Source organism: Tachypleus tridentatus, chromosome 1, assembly GCF_004210375.1.
Source record: "Tachypleus tridentatus isolate NWPU-2018 chromosome 1, ASM421037v1, whole genome shotgun sequence".
NCBI classification, from domain to species: domain Eukaryota; kingdom Metazoa; phylum Arthropoda; class Merostomata; order Xiphosura; family Limulidae; genus Tachypleus; species Tachypleus tridentatus.
In genome coordinates this window covers 133,330,619-133,353,665 of record NC_134825.1, presented here as the reverse complement: position 1 = coordinate 133,353,665, position 23,047 = coordinate 133,330,619, and the positions used below count along the sequence as shown (strand labels likewise).

Sequence of the window (23,047 nt, the reverse complement as noted above, 5' to 3'; positions counted from 1 at the left end):
CCTACTTTGAGAAAGAAGAGGGGCCAGTGCAAGGGAATGACAGAAGTATCCCTGAAAGTGTTTGTAGGATACCCCTAAAAATAAGATCCACAACACAAATGGAGTAATTCAGGAGGAAGCAAGATAAGCAGAATTCATGTGATGATTTACAGTAATTGGTTCACTCTAATCCCAAACTTCCTCATGGGGTGCCAGCATTCACACAAAGGTAGAATGAGGCTTTCCAATCAAAGGGGCTAACTTTGATTTCAGCATCTCACCTCCAGTGTTAATTTAAGTAGTATTAGAAACTCATGTCACAACTAGTGTGGTTATGTATATGGTACTGGAAGACATCATCATCCCATAAAGTGATGGCTCAACTACAGTGGTTCTGTAAATGGTATCAGAAGGCCACATCATCCAGTAAGATGATTTTTCAACTCTTCTGTAGACTAACATCTCATCTACAACAGGAGATCACCACCCTACTAATGATTGAATGGTAAGAACCATCTTTTTGTGAAACTCATTCAGGAGGGTGCCTCCAAATTCAATCAACCACACCAGTGGCTTGGAACTGAAAAGTGGTAAGGACTCGAACACTCCACTCAAGGAAGTGAGGGTGACATTGTGGTGGATAGTCCCAGAACATCATCATCACTGGAAACAGTGCAATGGGTGACCATAAAGTTGTATTTTGAAAAACAGACCCATACTCACTTATTCACTTGAGGCATGGCAAGGAGAGCAGCAATTCCCTTCTGCTTTCTCCATGTGGGCTGTAAGTGGTATGATCTAGGAGAGGCAAAATATTGTGAGGTTATTCACAATCAAGTGATCTTTGGAATGCTCCTTTTAAGATAATGCACAAGTCTACATGCCTGTACAGTGCAGATTTGAAGAATACCTGGTCAAACACCACTCACCACTGAATGGGATCCATGAAAGAAGTAAAAAAGGTCCCAAAAAGAAAGAAACTATAAATATAACTTAACAGTTAGAGGTGCACCAAAGCTTGAGGAATAGTCAAAAGTGATAGAGGAAATCCCAATGAAGAAGAATGCATTAGAAGAAATATGCATGCTGGACTGCAGGAATCTCCTCTGCTGGGCAAAAAAGATCAGAAAAAAAAAGGAAAAGTGAATTGTTGGATCTGATAAGAGGAAGGCCGGAACAAGTTACAAGAGGAAAAAAGTAGGAAACAAAAGGCCAATCAAACTAAAAGACAGACCAACTGATAAAAGTAGAAGATGAAAGATCACAAAGAGAGAAGGAGTATCATAGGATAAAAGGCCAGGATGGTACCTCAAAAGGTAGCAGTATGGGTTATACAACAAAAAAGAGCTGATAAAGGTAAAGATGAAAAATAGATGGAATTGGAACAAAGAAAAAGATAGGTAAGATGATAAAGGGTATGTAAAACACTGGTAAACAAATCTGGCCATCAACATCGACAGCCTAAGAGAAGAATAAAATACGTTTTAAGGAAATGATGAACCAAAGAACACAAGACAAGTGGCTCAAACAGAGGTAAAGTAAGAAAATATAGAACCACATTAATGCCCCAATCCAGAAAAGCAGGACACCTGCAACAGAGACTTATCCTGATGTAACACATAAGCATGGTAAAGACATGAAAATAAAACCCAAAGGTATCAGGAAAAATGAAAGGTATGGAATAAGAAACCTTATATCTGAAAAGCAAATAGACTGAAGACCCAAGTGAGGAATTCTGCCACAAGTTACAGTAGGCTTTTCAGCAAGAAACCTCCCTCTTTAAGTAGACTCACAGCAGAATACTTTACCCTTGCACAAGTATACTTCCACGAAAGATGGATGAATGGAAATAGGAGCAGTCATTTATAGTAGAAACCAAGATTGCATTGGCCAATAGGGAACAACCATAATGACCCAACAGTGAATGGAGTGGACAAGAGAAATCGCCTGATGAAGCAACTGGATGGGAGGGTACACAAACATACTTTTGTAACTAATATTGAATGAAGGCATCAACCATCAAAACCTGCAGATGCAGTAAATGTGACCAAAATAAAAAGAGGCAAATTTCTTATTAGGCCCATACCCAAGGCATCCACAGATAGAAAAGATCCCTGAAAATTAGTGAAACTAATGCCTACTCCATTGGACAAATCTGGTTAGGGTACAAAAAATGACTAGAATAAAAGCACCTGGCACATAAACTATTGTTACATGGTTATGTATAGTAGATTCAATGTTCAAAAACAAGTCTCTGGAGCAGGTGAACTCTTTGGGATTTTGTTTGTGCTACCATCACCAAACAATGAGAGACAAAAAGAAGAATATGATGCAATGCTCAATGTACAAGTAAAAGTTCAAGAACACTGATATGCAAGACAGTTTCTTCCAAAGACCAATAGCCAGAAACTTCCTGGTGACCCTTGCCCACTGTTCTTGAAGGAATGCATCCATGAAAAGATGGAGATCTAGACATAGCAGAGAAATGTATAATCTTATAAACAAAGCCACTTGGGGCTATCTGCTGTGTCCACTGAGAGGAATCAAATCCCTGATTTCAGCATTGTAAATCCAAAGACTTACTGCTGTCCCAGCAGGGGGACACACAGCAGAGGAACCTGTACATCCATTAACAAACAGGCTTTAGCCAGCTATCATTGCAGATCATCTTATAAGGAAGAATGAAGGGAAATGGGGACAAAAAGAGGATCCTGAGTGATGTTTCATCGTTCATAAAGTGCCCACTGAATGAATCTCATGTCAGCATAACAGAGTCAAGTGCAGATATGGAGGATCACCTCACAAAAAATAATTTAGCTGCATGAGCAGTAAATGACTGAGTTGAGAGGGCATGGTGAATCAGAAGTTCCATTGAACAAAGAAAGTAATATTCATGCCAAAAAAAACAAAAAGCAAACCCCAAATGGATAAGATATTGAATAGGTTGAAGGAATGACTTTTCAATTTAATGATAAGACACCACAGAAAGAAGATAGTGAATATGAATGGTTAACTGCTGTTCAGAATGAACCAAAAAAAATCCAGTCATTCATGTAACAATGAAATTGCAGTCCTAGAGCACGGAGATCATGTGTGAAGCTCTTATTATTTGATAAAATACAAAAGGTGCCAAGGCAATCTCAAAGAAAATGTTGAAAAATTGGTAAATCACAATGAGATGCACAAACCAAAGGTAAGGGCAAGACCAATGTGCTATTGGAATGTGTAGGTAAGCATTGGAGACTTGATGATAAACTTTGGTAAAGCAAGGAAGCAGTTAAGGCGAGATAAATCGATTACCAACAGCCAATCCCTAGTTTTCTTGGGGACAACAAAAAGTCAAGAATAAAAATTCCCAGAGAATGAGGAACTGGTGTGATTGCCCTTAGTAACATTGTTTCTCAAACTACTTTTGAGAAACACTGGCAGGTCACATAATCACATAAGGAGGAAAGGAAAGGATAAAATGAGAATTAGGAGGCAGGAGAATAAACTGGATAATGAATCCTTCTGATATAACCAGCATCACACATTGATCATTGACACAAAGACTCAACTGAGGAAGAAACTTAAACAGCCAAGCCCCATTGAACCTAAACTCACAAGATTTATCCCTGTAATTGTAATGCCTCTATATAAATAAAGTAAATAAGCTGAGGCAATGTCCAAGGACAGAGGTTGACTCCTGTAACATTTGATCCCCAGATGTATAAAAGTCAGATTTCTGGTGTACCCCTCCAAGGTGGTAATGAGAGTTTCAGAATACTTTGCAAAGGAAAACGTTCACAAAATTATAGTGCAAAAATTCAGCAACAATAATGAACTGATAAAAATCAATATGGCAACTGATGGAATGAATGAAAATAAAGTTGAAACGTAACAATTTCATGCAGAAAAATGTTGTCAAACTCAATGTACTAGGCATAAGAGTACATCTTAACTCAAACACTGCCAAACAAGAAATGATAGACTGGTAGTAAAGTGTACAGGAAGTCACAAGCATAAGGTGAGCAAATCATGCTCATATATTTGGTTAAGAAATAATACATTATAATTTACATGTTGGAATTAGTAATTCCAAAAGAAGGGGAGAAGAAGCTTGTGACATGCATAATGAAAAAGTCTGCATACAAAGAACAGAACTAATATTGTGAGAGGAAATATGTACCACACTGGAATATTCTAACAATTAAACCAAAACTGTATTTGCGAGTATTATACGGTCATGAATCAGAGAAATAGGCCTTAATGAAAACAGCCATGTCAAGTGTTCAAAACTGATGGGCAAAATGATAATGGTATTGTTTGTAATACATATAATTATAATTCATCACACAATAAATTCAGTGAAGATTGTTCCAATTTAACCTAGGTTTTTCTAACAGCAACCAATCAAGAAAACTATTTCTTAGTTATATTACACACTATTTAACCTTGTATATCTAATATAGCAGGCAATATCAACTTTGACCATATATTATTATGAGACAAGTAATTCTACTTGTTTCTATAAACAGTATTTTCTCTTAGGAAAAATATGAATATATTAGTGGCATTTATATTTACAGATTCTTTTGTAAATATAACTTTCTTCCTAGAAAACATATGCAAAACCCACTGGACTATAGACAAACTTTTGGCATTTCTATTGTTTTTTTAAAGCATGATGATTGTTTATCAAGTAATTCTAAAGTAATATTCATAACAGAAAAGCATAAATGATTAACTTTACTAAAAAATCACCATTACTCCAAAGAAGCTTTATAAATTGTTAAAAACATCAACGATACTATAACCAGATTTACCAAATTTGCACGTACAGCTATTTGACGTGATAAGTGGATTTACCCAACATTGTTACAAAGTCTTTCACAGTGCAACAACTGAAATGCTCAAACGTCCCTGAATCTCCTTCCCAAGTGCTACTTCTATGGATTTTGATTTTGAAAAAAGTATTAACAAAAAAAAAAAGGTCAAATTCTACATTTCATTTTTAAGAACTCACCCTATAAAAAGAGGTGTAAAAGTTTGCATGTTTACAACAAACTTCGTCATATTTATCATAAAGAAAAACTGTGGGATGAGTAACAAAAATTTTAAATTCTTGGCTAATTCAAACCTTATCATGATAGGCATTCTTTATTGTGCATCATGAGGTTTTATCAACTTAATTCAAAATTTTATTAAATTACTTTTTGTTTCAATCCTACCATTAGTATAACATAAAATCTTAGCTAATAATTCATATTTGAATAATACAAAAGTTGTAAATTCTTAATTTTATACAGTACTATTTTGATTACAAAATCCTAAATTTCCCCAAGTGGCACATGTGATATTTTCTCTTGGTATTTTCTCTTCTATTTTACCCATCATCCCTCCAATAAGTATAAAAAGTATTATTAAAAAAAAATAAGTAACAGCTAATATAACAATGAATTGAACAAATTACTGTAATGTTGCATTCATTAACTTTTACTTTCATTTTACAAATTTATCTTTTTTTTAATATTATAAAGATCTATACTATTCAAGATAACGGCATGGTAATTTAGATAACAACACAAAGCATTCTAATAGTATCAAATCAAAATATTACCATTCATCAGCCCAATAAACACAATTTTACTGAATTAATTCATCAACGCATATCATGCGTTATTAAATATTAATATTAAATATTAAACAATTCTGAGACAGCTTCACTGGATAACAAAAGAAACTGCATTATAAATGTAAGACATTTTGATGATATTATGCAACAACATCATTTGCTTATAAAATGTTTTTTTTTTATTACCCAGTAAAGCTATTTCTAAACTTTTACTTTAATTATCTTATGCACTCTTAAGTTCATGATACCTGATTAAAATTTTCTCCACTGGTTTCCTTAATAATACACAACAACTTTTAGACTGAATGAGAGCTTCTGATGATTCAACATTTCTTAATGAATCCTCTCTTTTATCTGTCTGTACTCGTACTTCCTTGTTTTTTCCCCGTTTGGGAAGTTTGAGGTTCAACAGCTTATCCTTAAGTTCATTTACAATCTAAAATATAAATCACTTTCAGTTTATAATAGTCAGTTTTTTTAAGTACACATTTTATAACTTAAATAAACACAGTAGGGTGTGCATTTTGCAATACAATTTCCATCCAATAAAAAATCTCACCAATGGTCCTTTCAGTAGCAAAGGTACAGAATTAAAGACTTTGTCGATTCACTGCTGTGTTTTGTATTCAATATAACAAATTAATCCTATGAATATTTGTTATTTTGTAAATGTATTTAATATACTCCATGCAAGTTTTTTCCAACCAATTTCATAAACATTTTAAACAAAATTACCTTCAATGAAAGAAAGTGTTGGAATTGAAACATCTAAAGACACTTAGAACAAAGCAAAGACAGAATAAAAGAAACTGAGTGACATAATATTTAATAGTAAAAGATACTGTAAATTGTAATATAATAACCAAATCACCTTGATTTGATTACAGACACAGAATATCTATAAAAATTTCAATTACGATAAACACAATTATAAGCTTACCAGTTTTACAATATATATGTAGCAAAATTCTTAATATTTACTTCAAAGGTATAACATATTACTCACATATATAAAAATCACTAATTACATTTTTAGAAATTGTGTGAAAAATTTCTTATAGTCTGCTCTGTTACTATATAAACATTAACACCTACCAATTTGCAAGAAATGCATGAAGTGTTCTTACCATGTTTCTTTTATAACCAGAAGTCCCTCCAAGAAAAGCTAGCCTTATGACCATGCAAGATGCTTTTGATATAACTCTAATAATGTAGAAAGCTGTTGGAGGTTTCTCCAGCTCACTTTGGAGAAGACAAAAAAATCATTTCCACAAGTAATTTTTTAATTTAAAAAACTGCACTCTCAAATGATGAATTAAAAATAGTTATATATATATATATTTATTTATTTATTTAATAGAATAATCTAACAGTGTACTATCATCATGTACAAGCCAGAAAGGGAACACGTTTCCACAGTAGTCTAACTATTTTAACAGTAGATCAAAGGCTTTCTTATGATGTAAATTAACTTATTAAACATCAATCAATCACATATCGAAAAACATTCTCAGAAAACTGCACAAAAACTTTTAACATTAGACTGCAGCTTACCATTTCAAATTTTCTTTGCTAAAATTTTCCTCACTTATTAAAGCTACTTTTAGAGAATATTTTAAACAGAAAATTGTGATCACGTTTTAAGATAAATCTACATTTTAATCAAAACATCTTTTTCTGTTACCTACCAAATGTTTTCATATATGCACACTTTTTACAACTAGTCTTATGGGATAAAATACAAGAAAACTACTGTAGGTGCAAAGTATTTCTTTATTTGATAGTTGTAGGTTCATACACAAAGAAGCCATAAGGCATTTACTTGCAAAAGTACCACATAGTTGAAACTTAATTATTGCAAACATGCTAAATATTGTAATGGTAGACAATCATCTATTTCTGTGGCAATTAAAACATTAAGATGCTTCACTGATTACTGTAAAAACTAACATTCCATATATGATAAGTTTTAGAATTCATTGCACAAGAAAAAAGTTCATAAAATTATAGTGTAAAAATTCAGCAAAAAGAATGAACTGATAAACATTATTTTAACTGGTAGAATGAATAAAATATATAAAGTTAAAAAGTGACCATTTCATACAAAAAACGATTATTTGCACTATATACTTATTTATTAATAAACAATTGTGTTGTTGACTTGCTAAGCATCACAAAACATAATTCTGACATATTGCACACAAATAAATGTTCTAACATCAGAGACAGGTTCTCTTGATCATTAAACTTCAAATGTTATGTTATAAGCAACACTGTTTCTCTGCAGCTTCCCCATAGTAGCCTATTTTAATTTTAAAATATTATTATTATTATAATATTTGCCTTATGGCTTCTTTGTGTATGAACCTACAACTATCAAATAAAACTTATTATATTGTATTTTATCCCATAAGAATCTATATTTTATTTTTTTTTATTATATTGAAGACCAACCAATTCAAAAAATACAAAATTTCCAACAAAAAGTTAACAATATTAACATTTGACACTTTGTGAGATATGCCTTTTAAACAAAATTCTATAATTCTTCACTTTTGAAAAAAACTTAAGACTTGTACATGTTAAATCAAGCATTAAAAACCTAGGTATAACAAACCCTAATACAACAATATTAAGCCCATTAATTTTAAAAAAATCACTAACCCAAACAAAAACTTAATGTAAGAATGATTTTCAATCAGTACAAAAGAACTGTAGTCACGTAACAGTGCATCCACCAACGTCAGTGCTTGACGACACTGGACCTGACCATATCGACCACTAGAATTGGGAAAAAGAACATTCTTAGGTAAGGGCTCATCATGTTGTAAGACTAGTCCAATACGATGAGTGTGCATCCATTTCTGCCTAAAAATTTAAAAAAGAAAGGAAAAAAAAATCAACAAAATGACAGAATCAATGTATGAAACAAATTAGAAACCAATTTCAAGTTTTGCACAGTTCAAAACTCCACAAATAGAAGAACTGTTGAATGGTAGGAAGTTAAAACAATATTCCCTTAATTTAAATATTTTAATATCAAAAGATAAATAACTTAAAGCTTTTTTGCAGTTACCCACAATTAAGATAAAAAAAATAATAATGGCTAGTTACATTAGGACTGAAATATGGATTTGTCATCTGATGGGACTTCACTGACAATTTAAGAAAAACTGATATAAAAACTTTTTATACTTCCCCCTCAGGCTAAAAATTCAGATACATTTTCAAAAAAATTAAACCATTTGTACATTAAAATACCCAATTTTTTTTAATTATATACATTAATAATCAAGCTCACCTTTAAAACAAAATATACATACACATACAAATGAAATAAAAAGCCTACAATGCAAGTGCTTTTGAAATGTGGGCCATTGAAAGGCATTCGTGTTAGAGTTTTTTGTTTTTCATTTCAGTCAAGACTTTTGAACCTATGCATTTTTCTAACATCATTAATGCAGATGCAAACATAGGTGTTTGGTACACAAACGTTGCCATTTATCTTAGAATTGCATTATAACTTAAACAATGCTGGGAAAACCTTTTCCAAATGGTCCAGGTCAAGGTCATATGTTTCCTAAAAAACCATGCTGAGAAGGAAAAGTGTATACAGATGAGTACAAGTCCCACATAATATGAAAAATAAATAAAGAATTACAAATACAAAAGCAAACAAGACAGAGCCAAGACAATTAAATAAAACAGTATATGAACAATTATGGAAAGAAAGCTGAAATAAAAATGAGAGCTATAAAATAAATAGAAAATGGACAGAAGAGAAGCTTTTACTAACTTTCAGTGATGTCGAGAAAACCCACTTGTTATATATAGATGTGTAAAAACGGCTTGTTTGCATTGAGAACATTTTTTACATAGAGGAGCAAACAACGTTTCGACCTTCTTTGGTCATCGTCAGGTTCACAAAGAAAGGAAGAGTTAACTGCCCGGAAGCTGACGACTGAAAGGGGTTGTGTAACTGAGTGTCGGAATGTAAAGGGCATGCTTGGATGTTTGAATATATAATTTTATATTACTTATTTTATTATTATCATTTTAATGCAGGTATAAAGGTGCTCCTTTGTATTGATTTATTTTGGGCTTGAGTTGTAGTATAAGAAAGGTTTCTTTAATTTTGCATTTGTTTATGTTTGTTTCTTTATTTAGTATTTGAGTGTTTTCTATGAAATAAGTGATGTTGAGAAAATCCACTTGTAGAGAAAAATATATATGTAAAAACGGTTCATTTGGGGTCGAGAAATATTTTTACATAGAGGAGCGAACAACGTTTCGACGTTCTTCGGTGACTAGTTTTTGCCAAATGATGGTTATTTTTCTGCTGATGTCGGGAATATATGGTATGCAGCATTGTTTCATGTTTTTTCGATTCCGACACTCAGAATTTATATTTACAGACTTATACAACGAAACATAAACCAAATCAACACTAGGAATGACAGAGACAAAAAAGATCTACCACAACACAAAACTAGAAAAACTAGATGCAAACAACAGAAAAGATACCACAACAAATTGTTGACTAACCTCATAATTAACAGATCCGACCGACAATTAAACACAGACGAGATACATCTACTTAACAAAGGACTCAACTTTTCAATAGCATCTAGGTACATTCCAACCTTAGAAATCAAAACATGTTTAGAAGATCTAGCCAGGAGACTTCTAATACTTTCCACAGAAAACAAAAACAAGAAAACAACCGAAAACAACCAACAGAAAGAAGATAACTTCGACAATTTTATTGACATCCACCAGCCAAACTTCCCAGGAAAAATTAAAAATTAATATTTTCCAGAAACACCTTAAAACAACATCTTAAAACGATTTTTTCAAAGAATTTTCTCACAAAACCATCAAAATAATGTCACAAAACAGAAAGCTAAAAAACAATCTTGCAAAAGGAGACATTAATTCCATTAAAAATCTAAACCAAGACAAAAACATAATTCTAAATGCATGTCATAATGTTGGGAATACATGGTATGCAGCAGTATATAGTTTTGCAATTGTTTTATTTGTAGATATATTTACTTTTATTGGTTGATTTTGCTTTTTTGTCTAGGTGTGTGCATATAATGTTTTCTATGGTTTGTGGAGGAAACTTATTTATGTTAATGAAGTATCATTTTATTTTGTATAATTTATCGTTAATTTTATCTGGTGAGCATAGTTTTATGGCTGTGTTTATTTGGTTTCTTAGTATGTTGAGTTTTTGTTTTGTTTCATGTGCTGAGTTTCAAGGAATGTATAGTCCAGTATGGGTGATTTTTCAGTGGATTTCTGTTTCAAATTGTGTATCGGTTCTTGTAATTTTGAGGTTAAGAAACTATATTTGATTGCTTTCTTCCTGTTCACATGTGAAGTTAATGTTGGGATGTATAGAGTTAATGTGATTGAAAAAATTAAGTATGTGTTCTGTAGATTTGAATCCCACAATTGTATCATCTACATATCTGTACCAGTATGGTGGTGGATGTAATCCTGTGTTAACTGCTTGTGTTTCAACTTGTGTCAAAAATATTGGCTTGAACTGGCAATACTGAATTGCCCATGCTTAAGCCATTTGTTTGCATATAGTTGTGGTTGTTGAACAAGAAGTTTGTCTTCATCGTGGTAAATTCTATGAGGATAGCTAAGTGGTTGCTGGGAACGTCTATAAACGAGTTAGGGTCTCGGATATAGAGTTCCAAGGCTATCTTGCAGGCTTCAGCAGTTGGAACTTCCGTAAAGAGGGATATAACATCAAAACTGGCCATTAAGGCTTTATGATTAAGTTGATTTAGATTAGACTTGTAATTAAAAGAATATTTGATGAATGAGCTGGCTGATGTTACATATTTGGAGAATGTCCATGCTATGTATTTACCAAGATTGTAATTAAACGATTTATATGTGGACATGATTGGTCGTAATGGACAATCTGGTTTATGAGGTTTCTGGATGGCGTATATTTGTGGTGTGCGTGAGTCGGTTTTGCGTGAGTAGGAATAAAGTGTTTGTGAAATTGTGTTGGCTTTTTACATTTTTAGTAGTATTTTGTTTAGTTTCGTTTCGTGTGTACTGGTTTAAATTTGTTAGTGTCTGATAGGATGTTCTTCATTTTTTGGATGTATTCATTGGTATTTATTATGACTATAGCGTTTCCTTTATCTGCTTTTAGAATTGTTATGTTTTTGTCTTGGTTTAGATTTTTAATGGAATTAATGTCTCCTTTTGCAAGATTGTTTTTTAGCTTTCTGTTTTGTGACATTATTTTGATGGTTTTGTGAGAAAATTCTTTGAAAAAATCGTTTTAAGATGTTGTTTTAAGGTGTTTCTGGAAAATATTAATTTTTAATTTTTCATGAGAAGTTTGGCTGGTGGATGTCAATAAAATTGTCGAAGTTATCTTCTTTCTGTTGGTTGTTTTCTTGTTTTTGTTCTCTGTGGAAAGTATTAGAAGTCTCCTGGCTAGATCTTCTAAACATGTTTTGATTTCTAAGGTTGGAATGTACCTAGATGCTATTGAAAAGTTGAGTCCTTTGTTAAGTAGATGTATCTCGTCTGTGTTTAATTGTCGGTCGGATCTGTTAATTATGAGGTTAGTCAACAATTTGTTGTGGTATCTTTTCTGTTGTTTGCATCTAGTTTTTCTAGTTTTGTGTTGTGGTAGATCTTTTTGTCTCTGTCATTCCTAGTGTTGATTTGGTTTATGTTTCATTGTACAAGTCCATAAATCACTGGTTTGATGCAGCATGCCAGTTGATGGTCTAGGTTCATTTTTTGTTTTTGTAAGTCATGTAGTTCTTTGTATTTCATGTTCAACGTGGCTTTAAGTAGTTTTTCTGTAAATTTTGGATAATGTTTGTGTATGTATTAAAATTTGATAGTTTTACCTTTACAAAATTGGGGGTTAGTTGTTCCTTTCTACATAAGGGTTAGTTGTTCTTTTCTACATTGTTGAATGAAATAAATATCATTTCTTCTATTGATAATTCTTTGGCTTAAATTTCTTAGTTTCTTAACAATCGTATGAGCATGTACTGTTAATAGTGGTGTAAGGTATGCTAGTTCAGACATAACGGTAACAGATAAGTACAAATACACAAAGAAAACACAAAGACTTACATTTTTTGTACAATCGCAGTGATAAATTTAATAATCAATGATGTCGAGAAAACCGATTGGAAAGAAAAATATATGTAAAACGGCTTGTTTGGGTTAAGAAAATGTTTTACGTAGAGGAGGGAACAACGTTTCAACCTTCTTTGGTCGTCGTCATTTTCGTGAACCTGACGACGACCAAAGAAGGTCGAAATGTCGTTCGCTCCTCTGCGTAAAAAATTTTCTCAACCCAAACGAGCCGTTTTTATATATATATTTTACTAACTTTGTTGTGGTTTCTGCTCTGTTTGTTTCCTTCCCCCTTATTTAATATAAAACTTTCAAAACTTGTCAAAATAATGGGTATATGTACTCAAGTAGCTACTATTTTCCTACAACCCTACTTAACTAAACTGAGTCTTTCAACATGGGTGTCAAATGTAGCTTTTAATGGGAAGAATTCCAATTCAGTGGAGAATATCGCATTGGACAAAACATTTTTTCCACTGAAAAGCCAAATAATCTCTGAAGGATATAAAATCTTAATTTTTCTGGTTGAGTGACCAATTACATTGATAACACTTACATCATAAGAATAAAATTGTGTTTTTCATACATAATTCCATATTGTTGCAGTTTCAAACGAGATTTAAATGACAAATTTTAGGAGGTTGAGACTTAAGACATGAGAAATAACAAGAGAAAGATACTGATTTCAAATATACTAAGTTTATTACGCCTGCAGTACTTTTACTGCAGTTTTTCAACTTTGATCGTTGTTATTTGAAATTCAGATTGTTTAATGTGTTTAACTTCTTTTCAGTCTCTTGTTTATCTCAATCAAGATTATCAAGATCACATTTCACTCTGCAAAATAATTTCTGGAAAGCTTCCTGTTATTCTAAAGCTCTCAACTGAGAATACCATATAACCACAACTTTAAAACATGTATGCTAAGACAGCAAAGATCCACAACAAACCAAAATAAAGAGAGACCCAAGGCTGGGCTTGCTAAAAAGACAACCATTACAAGAGATGAAAACAAATTCATAGTTAAAACCAAAATAATACATGTCACTGAAACGTATCTTAAAAGCATCAGGCAAATGTTATGATCAGGACAATCTTCAAGCCATCAAACCATCACAATGCAGTGAAACATTTGAGTGGAAAAAAATTAGAGAGTCAAGGAATTGCATGTTACAAAACACATTCCACAAGAAAAAAAAAAATCCAACTCCTGAAAACAAAATGTAATCTCAAAATGCAAAAACCCTGAATAAGTATCTTCTTGAAGGACAAAAATTAGAAAGGAAATATAAAAAGAAATACAGAAACATCTTCAACAAGCTCAAAAACAATAAAACATTCCAGATGATGGTCAAGTGTTCTAGATGCCACAAAATCCATGTTTCAGATTCTTAGTGAATGTCCCTCCATCTCACTGCACCATTGTAGATGCATCCATAAGAAAATTACATGACGGTTGCTGTGCAATCATCAAGTCCTAAGAGAATGGACAGCGTTTTTCAAGAAAATAAATAAATAAACTGTTAACTAGTCTCTAGACTTCTTCCACTAAGAGGTGAAGGCCTAAAGACCTAAAGTGTAAATAGGTACTATCAAAAGAAACTATGCCCTACAAAGTTCAATGTCCTCAAAAGAGAATAAGCCTCTTCAACCAAGATCAAATAGAAGAAAATAACTTCACAATTTATGAAAAATTAAAGAAATCAATAAAAATATTTAAAGAAATTTTCATAGAAAAATACAGCAATATTAAAGAGATATCAAAAACAATAAAAAACAGTTTTTGCAAGTGACTTCAAGAAGTTCTTATTTTGAAATTATCAAATAAAAAACTGGCACTGCAGGCACATTGACGACGAGTGATAAAGACAAGAACTTAAAAAGTGAAAGCCAATAATACTCAGCAGCCACTTAAAAAAAACTGATGTTTCAAAGTACTCATATTTGAAAATCATCATTCATGAAAACCTTGTAAGAAGTATAATCAACTGCTATACAAAATAAGTGAACATAACATGTAAAAGGTGCCTCATGCACAAGTTACAGGATCAAACAGTTTAGACAAGTAAGAAAGAAAGAAAGAAAGAAAAAACAAGCAAATGGGATAGTTATGTTCATCATTTAGAGATACGTCTCTGATTCCTTTCAATAGAAGGATGACAGATAGTTATGTTCAAACTAGTATGATTTAGAAATGGAAACTAGTACAATATTTTGCTTTTATTAAATAGAAAATAAAAAAGAATAATATTACAGAACGATTTTGGTGACCTTCCTAAAGCTTTTAACAGCAAAAAAAGTAGTACAAATAGGCACCAATTTGCACAAAATAAACTTTAGTGAATTAAATGCTACTGGAACTGAAAAAGAAGCCTGTGTGCTGCACAACAATAGAAATGTCATAAGTCATATGCAGTTAGCATTAGACTATTAAGAAATAGGTTATAGAAATCCAACTCAAGCACAGATGAAATCAAACAAGCACAACATTAACATGGCTGAAACTAGACTGTAAATAGCAGTAAAAATACATGAAATAGCACTCTTGAAGACGTAACAACAATCCGAGTTGGTATATAAGACAGTGTTATTCTTATTCTGTAAATGCATAGAGAATCATTGGCTACAGGTAAAAGTAATCTCGTTCAAAATGAAAATGATTACTGTCCAAATGCTGACTGTTAAAACTCGCAAACTAACTTACAAACTTTTTTTAGGAAACCTACTAATTATTTAAAGATACTTAACAGAAGCAAAAAAAGTATAAAAATTCAGAGTACGGGAATAATTTTTTTCTTATCAAGTGTAAAGTTCAGAAATTCATATTACATTTTTTTATGATAAAAAATATAAAAATTCTTACCAAACATTACTATCCAGCATACAAATAGGTTTCCAAAATGAAGCAAACTGTGTATGTGATGAATTCCTAAGAAATAAAATTAAGTTTTACACTAACCAATCATACATTTATTGTGTTATGAATTATTTAATGAAGTGAGTAACAAGAATTTCACTTCACTATCCAGATAATATTTTTAGCATACTTACATTGAACATGCCTAAACATCAACCTGAAAATAATTTGTTTCATTGTAATAAATTAAAACTGCAAATATATGCAACAGAACAAAAATATTATATTAACTTAATGTTATTAAATACCAAACATACATCAACAACATTAATGCATCATTACTGTATTCAAATCAAGAATATTAACTACAAATTAAACTTTGTGAACTAACATTTATATCCTAAAATATTATCAAGGCTAATAATATACTAGAGAGTAAAATAAAATAGAAAATCTTCAGATATTATGAAAATGTAATTTTAAGGCAGCTTACAGATATACACAACTCTTCATGCTTAATGTGAGTGTTAAATGTAGTTATTTTTTGAAGAAATAGTTTTCTACAGATTTATTTACATAACCGTATGTGAATCATCTATCATGTAGTTCAAGTGTTATGGTTTGGTGCTTTTATCAATGCATCATACTACTAGAACTAAGTTTTTCTCAATGTTTTGATCAAATATTATTACTAGATAATATCCCAATGTGTAGAAAGTCTAAGTACTCAGTTAGGTTATAAATACACAACCACAATGCAGTTTAAGTTAAAGTATGTCAGGTAAGTGAGAAATGTATTCAGATAGATCTGGACTGCAGAATTGTGAGTTTAGCATTAAAGATAGTACTTGACAATGTTACATTATCAATGACTATATTGTAAAAATAGAGCAGAAACAAATAATACATCTTGTGAATTGTATTTTATAATAACTGTGGACGATAAATAATTGTCTCTTTGTATCCATGTTTTGGATTCAACTGCTGTAATTAACCACGTAATGTGCATGAGCATGCAGCAATTGTTGCCATTTGTTGGTTTCTCAAATTTATTGGCAATAAGCTACAAACATCTACTGTAAAGAGAACTTAACCTAAAAGAAATGAAATGAGGAAACTTTAGATAACTAATTAAATAAGAAGACATTCTTTCAAACAGGAAGTCATAAATTACTACATCTGCTTACTTGGAGAACAAGATAGGTTTGGATGTGTTTGGTGGTAAGCAGAAGAGAGGGACTCCATTTTTTATGCTGTCTAGAATAGTATAAAACACTGAGTTGTATGTGAATGAATGAAGGTGAGCCAAAAGCTGATCTGTATGAGAAAGGCTGAAACAAGAGAGCAAAAATCATTAATTGTAAGAAAATTAATTTTCAAAAAAGTGTAAAATAATTTAAACAATGATTCTTCAGGTACTGACCCTGGCATACATTAAAACTTAAGATCTTTGCTCCTCCATCATAATGCAAAAAGGAAATGCAAAAACAAGAAAGAAACTACAAAAGTCCTACTTGTTTCTGATGTCACAATCTTTAATTTCATTATAGACATGTTATGAGAATTTTGTGTGAAAAATATTTTTATTCACCATTTTTAAAATCTTTTCACATTCAGCACTGAACAATAAAATACTTGGATTTCAAAATAAACTTGATGCAATGCACTTTTTAGTTATTTATGCACACAACATATGTATTAGAACTTACCGACATAACAATAAGCTAATTAATGGTGAAACAGGTAATTTAAAAAAGTTAAAATAAAATTTTATAAACGTAGTAAAATCTTAAACTATCAGCATCATAACAGTAAACAGAATGAAACTTCAATGTTCATCTCATCTTGATATGTATTATTAAAAAATTAAAAAATAATTTATCAGATATGCGTATATCACACAGTGAGGTTATAAAATGTGAAAAATTAATTCCTAATACACAAACGAAAGGTATTATTCACACACGAAATACCCACAAGCAATGTGTTTTCTAAAACACATGTATAAGGATCTGGAACAGCAAATAATTCCACTGTATATTACCCATTATAAATACTTCTATTTGGAATCACACAAAAAACTTTTGACATAATACGAGTTGTTACTGGACAAGCCCTTCTATCTCAAACATTCAATTACTTCAACTAGAGGTCAAATACTACATTTAACACTCTTTAGATTAAAACAGTGTTCTGATGCGTACATATATACACACACACACACACATTCTAACATGAAACTAAAATGCTAGTGTTAAAAGTGAAAATATTTATAAACTTGGAAAGCTATTTAAGTTTCAGTATTTAAAAGTTTAGTTCATTTCTAGTAGTCCAAGTTCTTACTGATTTCAACATTTTAGTTGCTAATAATTTCATTAATATTTTCACTTTTAGCAAATGCATTTCAGCTCCTTGACATACTGCCTGAGTATACACCTCAAAACACAATCTGCTAATCCATCAATAAGCTAACATTTACAGAAAAAAGGTCAAATTTTGTTTCAAGCCTTCATTAAATAACAGTTGATAGCTACTCAGTTAAAAAGCAGCAGCTAATAAGAAAATATAAATAAAACAATTTTTAATTAATTTGACAGAAATTAAGAAAGCCACTCTTTGTAATCTAAGTCTTGGTGATAAATTTAATCTAAAACAGCTAACTAAAAATTGTCTGAACTAACACATTTGAAATAATAAATAATTTTTTTTAAATGTCATTACACAAAAAATAATGAAAAAAAAACTAGATATGGTCTCTTACTTTTTCAGTGTGTTCCAGAAGTTACATACAACAGCTTCTCTATAAAAACTTTTGATAGGCTTTTTCACACATGTGACATCATGAAGGAAGTCATAGCTTCCTTCAACAATCAGTTCACAATGGCAACTTTCAGGTTGAGCAGAACAAGGTGGGTGATCACTTTCACAAAAATAAAACATGTCAACTGTTTTTTAGTGACATTAAAAAAATCGCATGTACAATGCAAGAAATATGAACCCATCTATCAGTTGTATCTATCAACTAAATAATTTCACCAATTAAAACACTTTTTAGGGTCAGTACAAATTAAATCACTTTATGAAAAAATAGTTACATTCTTTAAAAATTAAAAATGTTGTTAAAATGAACCCAATAAACAGTATGTAAATATTTATTGAAAATCATTAAAATTTGTTAACAGCTACTACTGTTAGCATATGGATATAAAAAACGTTTTACAGAGCTCTTGCATTATACACACAGAAAACAACTCACTTCTTAGATCGTGGAGGCCATGCAGCAAGAACTACATACTCTAACATAATGTTTGACTTCCAGGGTAGAACAAGCCTAACTTGAATCTTACCGTCTCCTAAAAACCAAGTCAATAAAAAAATGAAGTACTGAAACGTGTGTGTGTACACATCAAAACTTGAGATATATATATCAGTACAGAAGTAAAAATATAAATATGCTTGTTTTTAATATACTAAATACAATACATTGCAATCTACCATAAAAATTTGAACAAACAAACAATTACGAGTTAAATTAGTACTTGCAACATGTTTCTAAAAGAAACACCATTCTTTACTTTTGTTACAGCATGAAGTCGCATCCCCATTATCACAGATGTATGAATTAAGATATTCTAACAATAGTACTTCCTGTTTAACAAGTTCAGATTTTTCAGTTAAATCAAAATGATTGGAACCAAGAACAAATTTTTGTTTATTGGGAAATAAATTCTCAATCATAACAGTACTAATATGAATGATTAGTACCCACTGATAATTCCTATTATTATTGTGCAACAGTACTATAATTTTGAACAATCATTACATATATAATACATTTAGTTTACCAAAAATCCTAACAAAAATTTTGCATTAAAGAATTAAAAAAAAAAATACATGCAAATATTTGATGGAATTTTCAGAGCAGAAAATAACATGTTTTACTTGCAATTTGCTAACTTGTAAACTTAAGAGAGCTACTTAATAATGATTAATAAAACAGCACATTTAATGAAATAAGAATGCTGCAAGATGAAAAAAAAGGAAATAAAAATAGCATAATAAATTTGCATTTCATTTTTTCATAATAGAAACCAAATAATGAAAGTTTACATTGAATGAAGTATGTTACATTGAACCATTTTTTCCTCATTTGACTTCAACAACTGTTTGAAAATGTTACATTTTAATTTTAAGCAAAAACTTGTTACATAAATATTTGTGGGTTTATATTATTGATTTAGGCAAAGTTCTGGTTTTGTCCCCAACCTATTATGAGTTTCATATTTTGCACAACATTTCACTGGCAGTGTGAAGAACAATAAACTAACCTTTCCTAAAACTAACACTCTTAACAGTATAACCTTCTCAAGTCTACAAGACAAAATACTGGATAAAGGTGCAACAAGATTGGTCTCAAGTTGTCTCTTCTTAATAAATGGTTGGTTTTGACTTGTATAAAAATTACAATTCCTGAAATGAAACAATAATATTCTGACTTTGTTACTTGAAGTTTATACACATTTACAAACACAAGTTTTTTTAATACATTTCTAACATTACAGTTCCTCTCACTGAACTTTCAACTCTATATCAAAAAATAATTTCTACCTGCTCAGAAACTGAATAGCAATGTTCTGGATATAGTAAGCTTACTTCCCCAGCTCCTATATGCAATTTAGAATAAAGTCAGTGGAAGTAAATATTTAACATTAAGTATTACAAAAAGGCAGTATGTATTGTAATTTGAAAATAAAATGTTTGAAAATTTTCTTTTTAACCATCTTTATTTCTCACCTAGATTCAACACTCAACATTCCCTGTATTTTTCAAATTCCAATATATCTTACACAAATTCTTCCCTAAATATGTTAGTTTCTCATCAAATTACCTTTATTTTAAATGAATCATTTTCCATTTTAATTGTAATAAAACCTTTTCTTTTTCTCTCTCTCTCCTAACTTGATCATAATTGACTAACTCAACTTCCTCTGATAATTTAACTTCAAAATCATTTACCATAAACACTATTAATTTATTACACTTGCATGTTAAGATATTTGAGCAATAATTTCTTTGACTATTCATGATAAGAGCATTTTTTTCTTGAAATGACATAACCTTCATCTTAAATTTAAAAACTTTTTTATTCATAAGATAAAAAAAAACAAATGGAGATAATCTCAAATTATTCAGATGAATTTCTTCCATAATCTATCAATGCATACTGAGACAACTGTTAAGAATCACATGTAATACTCAACATACCTAAAACACAAAATAAACATATCTCTTTATTCTATGGTTTAAAAGCCATTGAGTTCATGTAAAAAATAAATGCAATGAGAGTTTAAATATAAAATAAGGAAGATTAGATAACCAAGGACTCGTACACTTCCATCTTTGTTTTTATGGTTACTTAATTAAGCACAGCAATAATAGTCAGACAGACATCAAAACTTCTCTATTCACACATCAAATTGTAGATTTCCAAAACATCGTTTTCTCCACAAGCAGAACTTTAATACCTTACTGTCATCAGTAATAATTCATATTATAGTAATAGCAAGTTCTGTTAATATATATGTGCAAAAAAGTCAGTTTATTATGGTAAATCCACAATAGTCCAAACATATTTTGGCCTGTATCAAGTAATGAATTATTTGGCTTGAAACGTTGAGTTTCAGATACCTGACAAAATGTTTTAAATCCAGATTTTTCCCAAATGATTAGTAATTTTGTCCCATATTTAAACCAATGACTGAAGTTGTTAGACAAAAAAATGTAACAAGTTAATACTGTAACAGCAATGGCTTCACCTTCCAAAAAAACCCAAACTGACTATTCTGAGGGGCTATTTTTCTTACCCCCTGAGAATGAGTTTGAAAAATGTGCCAACTGTAAAATGAAGATGTAATATGTGGGATGTTTTCTGCTAAAATATTGCAAGTAGGTAGGTAGGTAGGTAGGTTTTTAATGTTTATTGGCACAAAGCTACTAGGCTATCTATGCCAAACAAGATGTAGCATACTATAACAATATATGGAAATTAAGATAAAAATACATAAAATATGTAAAATTAAGACCTGCCAGAAAGACTGAAGCTGCCAGTCACCTGAAGTTGGCCTTTCCAGTTCTGGCTGCAGATCAAAATAAAAGTTAAAATGTGTAAAAGAAATCCTGCTAAAACAGTGTATGGTCCAATAAAAATCTTATGTTAAAAAGATCAATGGCTCTTAAAAATGAAAAAAAAGTGAGTCAGCCAGTATCATCTAATGTCAAGGGCAAACCTACCTGAAAAATATGTTTAAAATGGCATTGTTGTTCTTGGTTGCAACAATGGCATGAAAATAAAATATGTAGGCTTGTGACCTGAATGCCACACAGACCACACATTGATGCATCAGTACCAGATAAAAGGAAGTGGTGAGTTAAAAAGCTGTGACCAATGCGCAGCCTAGCCAAAACAATTTCCTCCCTTCGATCTTTACAGAAACAAAATGGCCAAAGAGCTAACAAAGGCTTGATTTGAAAAAGCTTATTATTTTAGTGCTCACTCCAGATCGACTGCCAACTGATGTACAGTCGGGTTTTAATAACTGGACCATAGTCCATGAATGGAACAAGGACAGTAGCAACAGAACCTGAGCTGATGGACTCTGCCACTCTGTCAGCTAGTTCATTCCCATGAATACTAACATGACCTGGTATCCAAAAAAACTGGACAGAGAGAGATGGGCCAGTTTGTTTTGGATATTGATAAGAATAGGATGGTAACTAACAGCTGAGTGAATTAGTATAGATTATACAACTCGTATATTGCATAGTTTCAATATGATTCAGAGCAAGGGAAATAGCATACAATTTGACAGTGAACACAGAAACTATAGAGGGGATTCTGTGTGCTACCAAACTGTAACAAACCATGGCAGAGCCTACAGAGTCACCTGATTTTGAACCATATATATATATGGAAATGGATGAAAAGATGTTGAGCAAATAGAGAGCAATATTTCCAATCAGCAGTACTGGCCTTCCTCAGATGACTCAAAGATAGATCACAGCTGGGGATAGTAATTAGCCATGGTGGAAGAGGCTGATTTGTTGGTACTGCTATGCTATTCAAAGATAGATCCAATTTTTCTGATTGTACCCAGATACAAAGGCTAAAAGGAACAATGGCAGAATTTCTATTATAAAAGAGTGTGGCCCACTGAGGATGGAAAATGCAACCCTAAGTGGGATGCTGTGTTAAGGAGCAAAGTTTAGAAGCATACATAAGAGACAGTTTCAAACAGCAAATATAGAGAGGGGGTTCATGGGACTCCACATACAAACTTTGGACTGGAGAAGTAGGAAAGGCCCCAGTGCAAAGCCGAAGTCCCTGAAGATGGATAGGATCCGACATTTTCAGTGCTGAGCTTCTGGCAAAACCATAAACCATAGACCCATAGTCAAGTTTG

At 31.5% G+C, this 23,047-nt stretch overlaps 1 protein-coding gene across 1 annotated transcript in view; it reads right to left on the bottom strand.

Annotated features, from left to right (window-relative positions):
* The window catches only part of LOC143233166 (KICSTOR complex protein SZT2-like), a 211,072-nt gene that overhangs the window by 124,058 nt on the left and 63,967 nt on the right, over positions 1 to 23,047 (bottom strand). The window contains exons 11-19 of the mRNA XM_076469126.1: positions 19,916 to 20,057; positions 19,163 to 19,235; positions 18,844 to 18,940; positions 18,349 to 18,507; positions 16,775 to 16,918; positions 15,594 to 15,659; positions 8,258 to 8,461; positions 6,721 to 6,835; positions 5,842 to 6,029 (exon numbers count right to left, since the gene is read on the bottom strand). Of these exons, the coding sequence (XP_076325241.1) occupies positions 5,842 to 6,029; positions 6,721 to 6,835; positions 8,258 to 8,461; positions 15,594 to 15,659; positions 16,775 to 16,918; positions 18,349 to 18,507; positions 18,844 to 18,940; positions 19,163 to 19,235; positions 19,916 to 20,057 (1,188 nt within the window). The remainder of the gene's footprint in view (positions 1 to 5,841; positions 6,030 to 6,720; positions 6,836 to 8,257; positions 8,462 to 15,593; positions 15,660 to 16,774; positions 16,919 to 18,348; positions 18,508 to 18,843; positions 18,941 to 19,162; positions 19,236 to 19,915; positions 20,058 to 23,047) is intronic.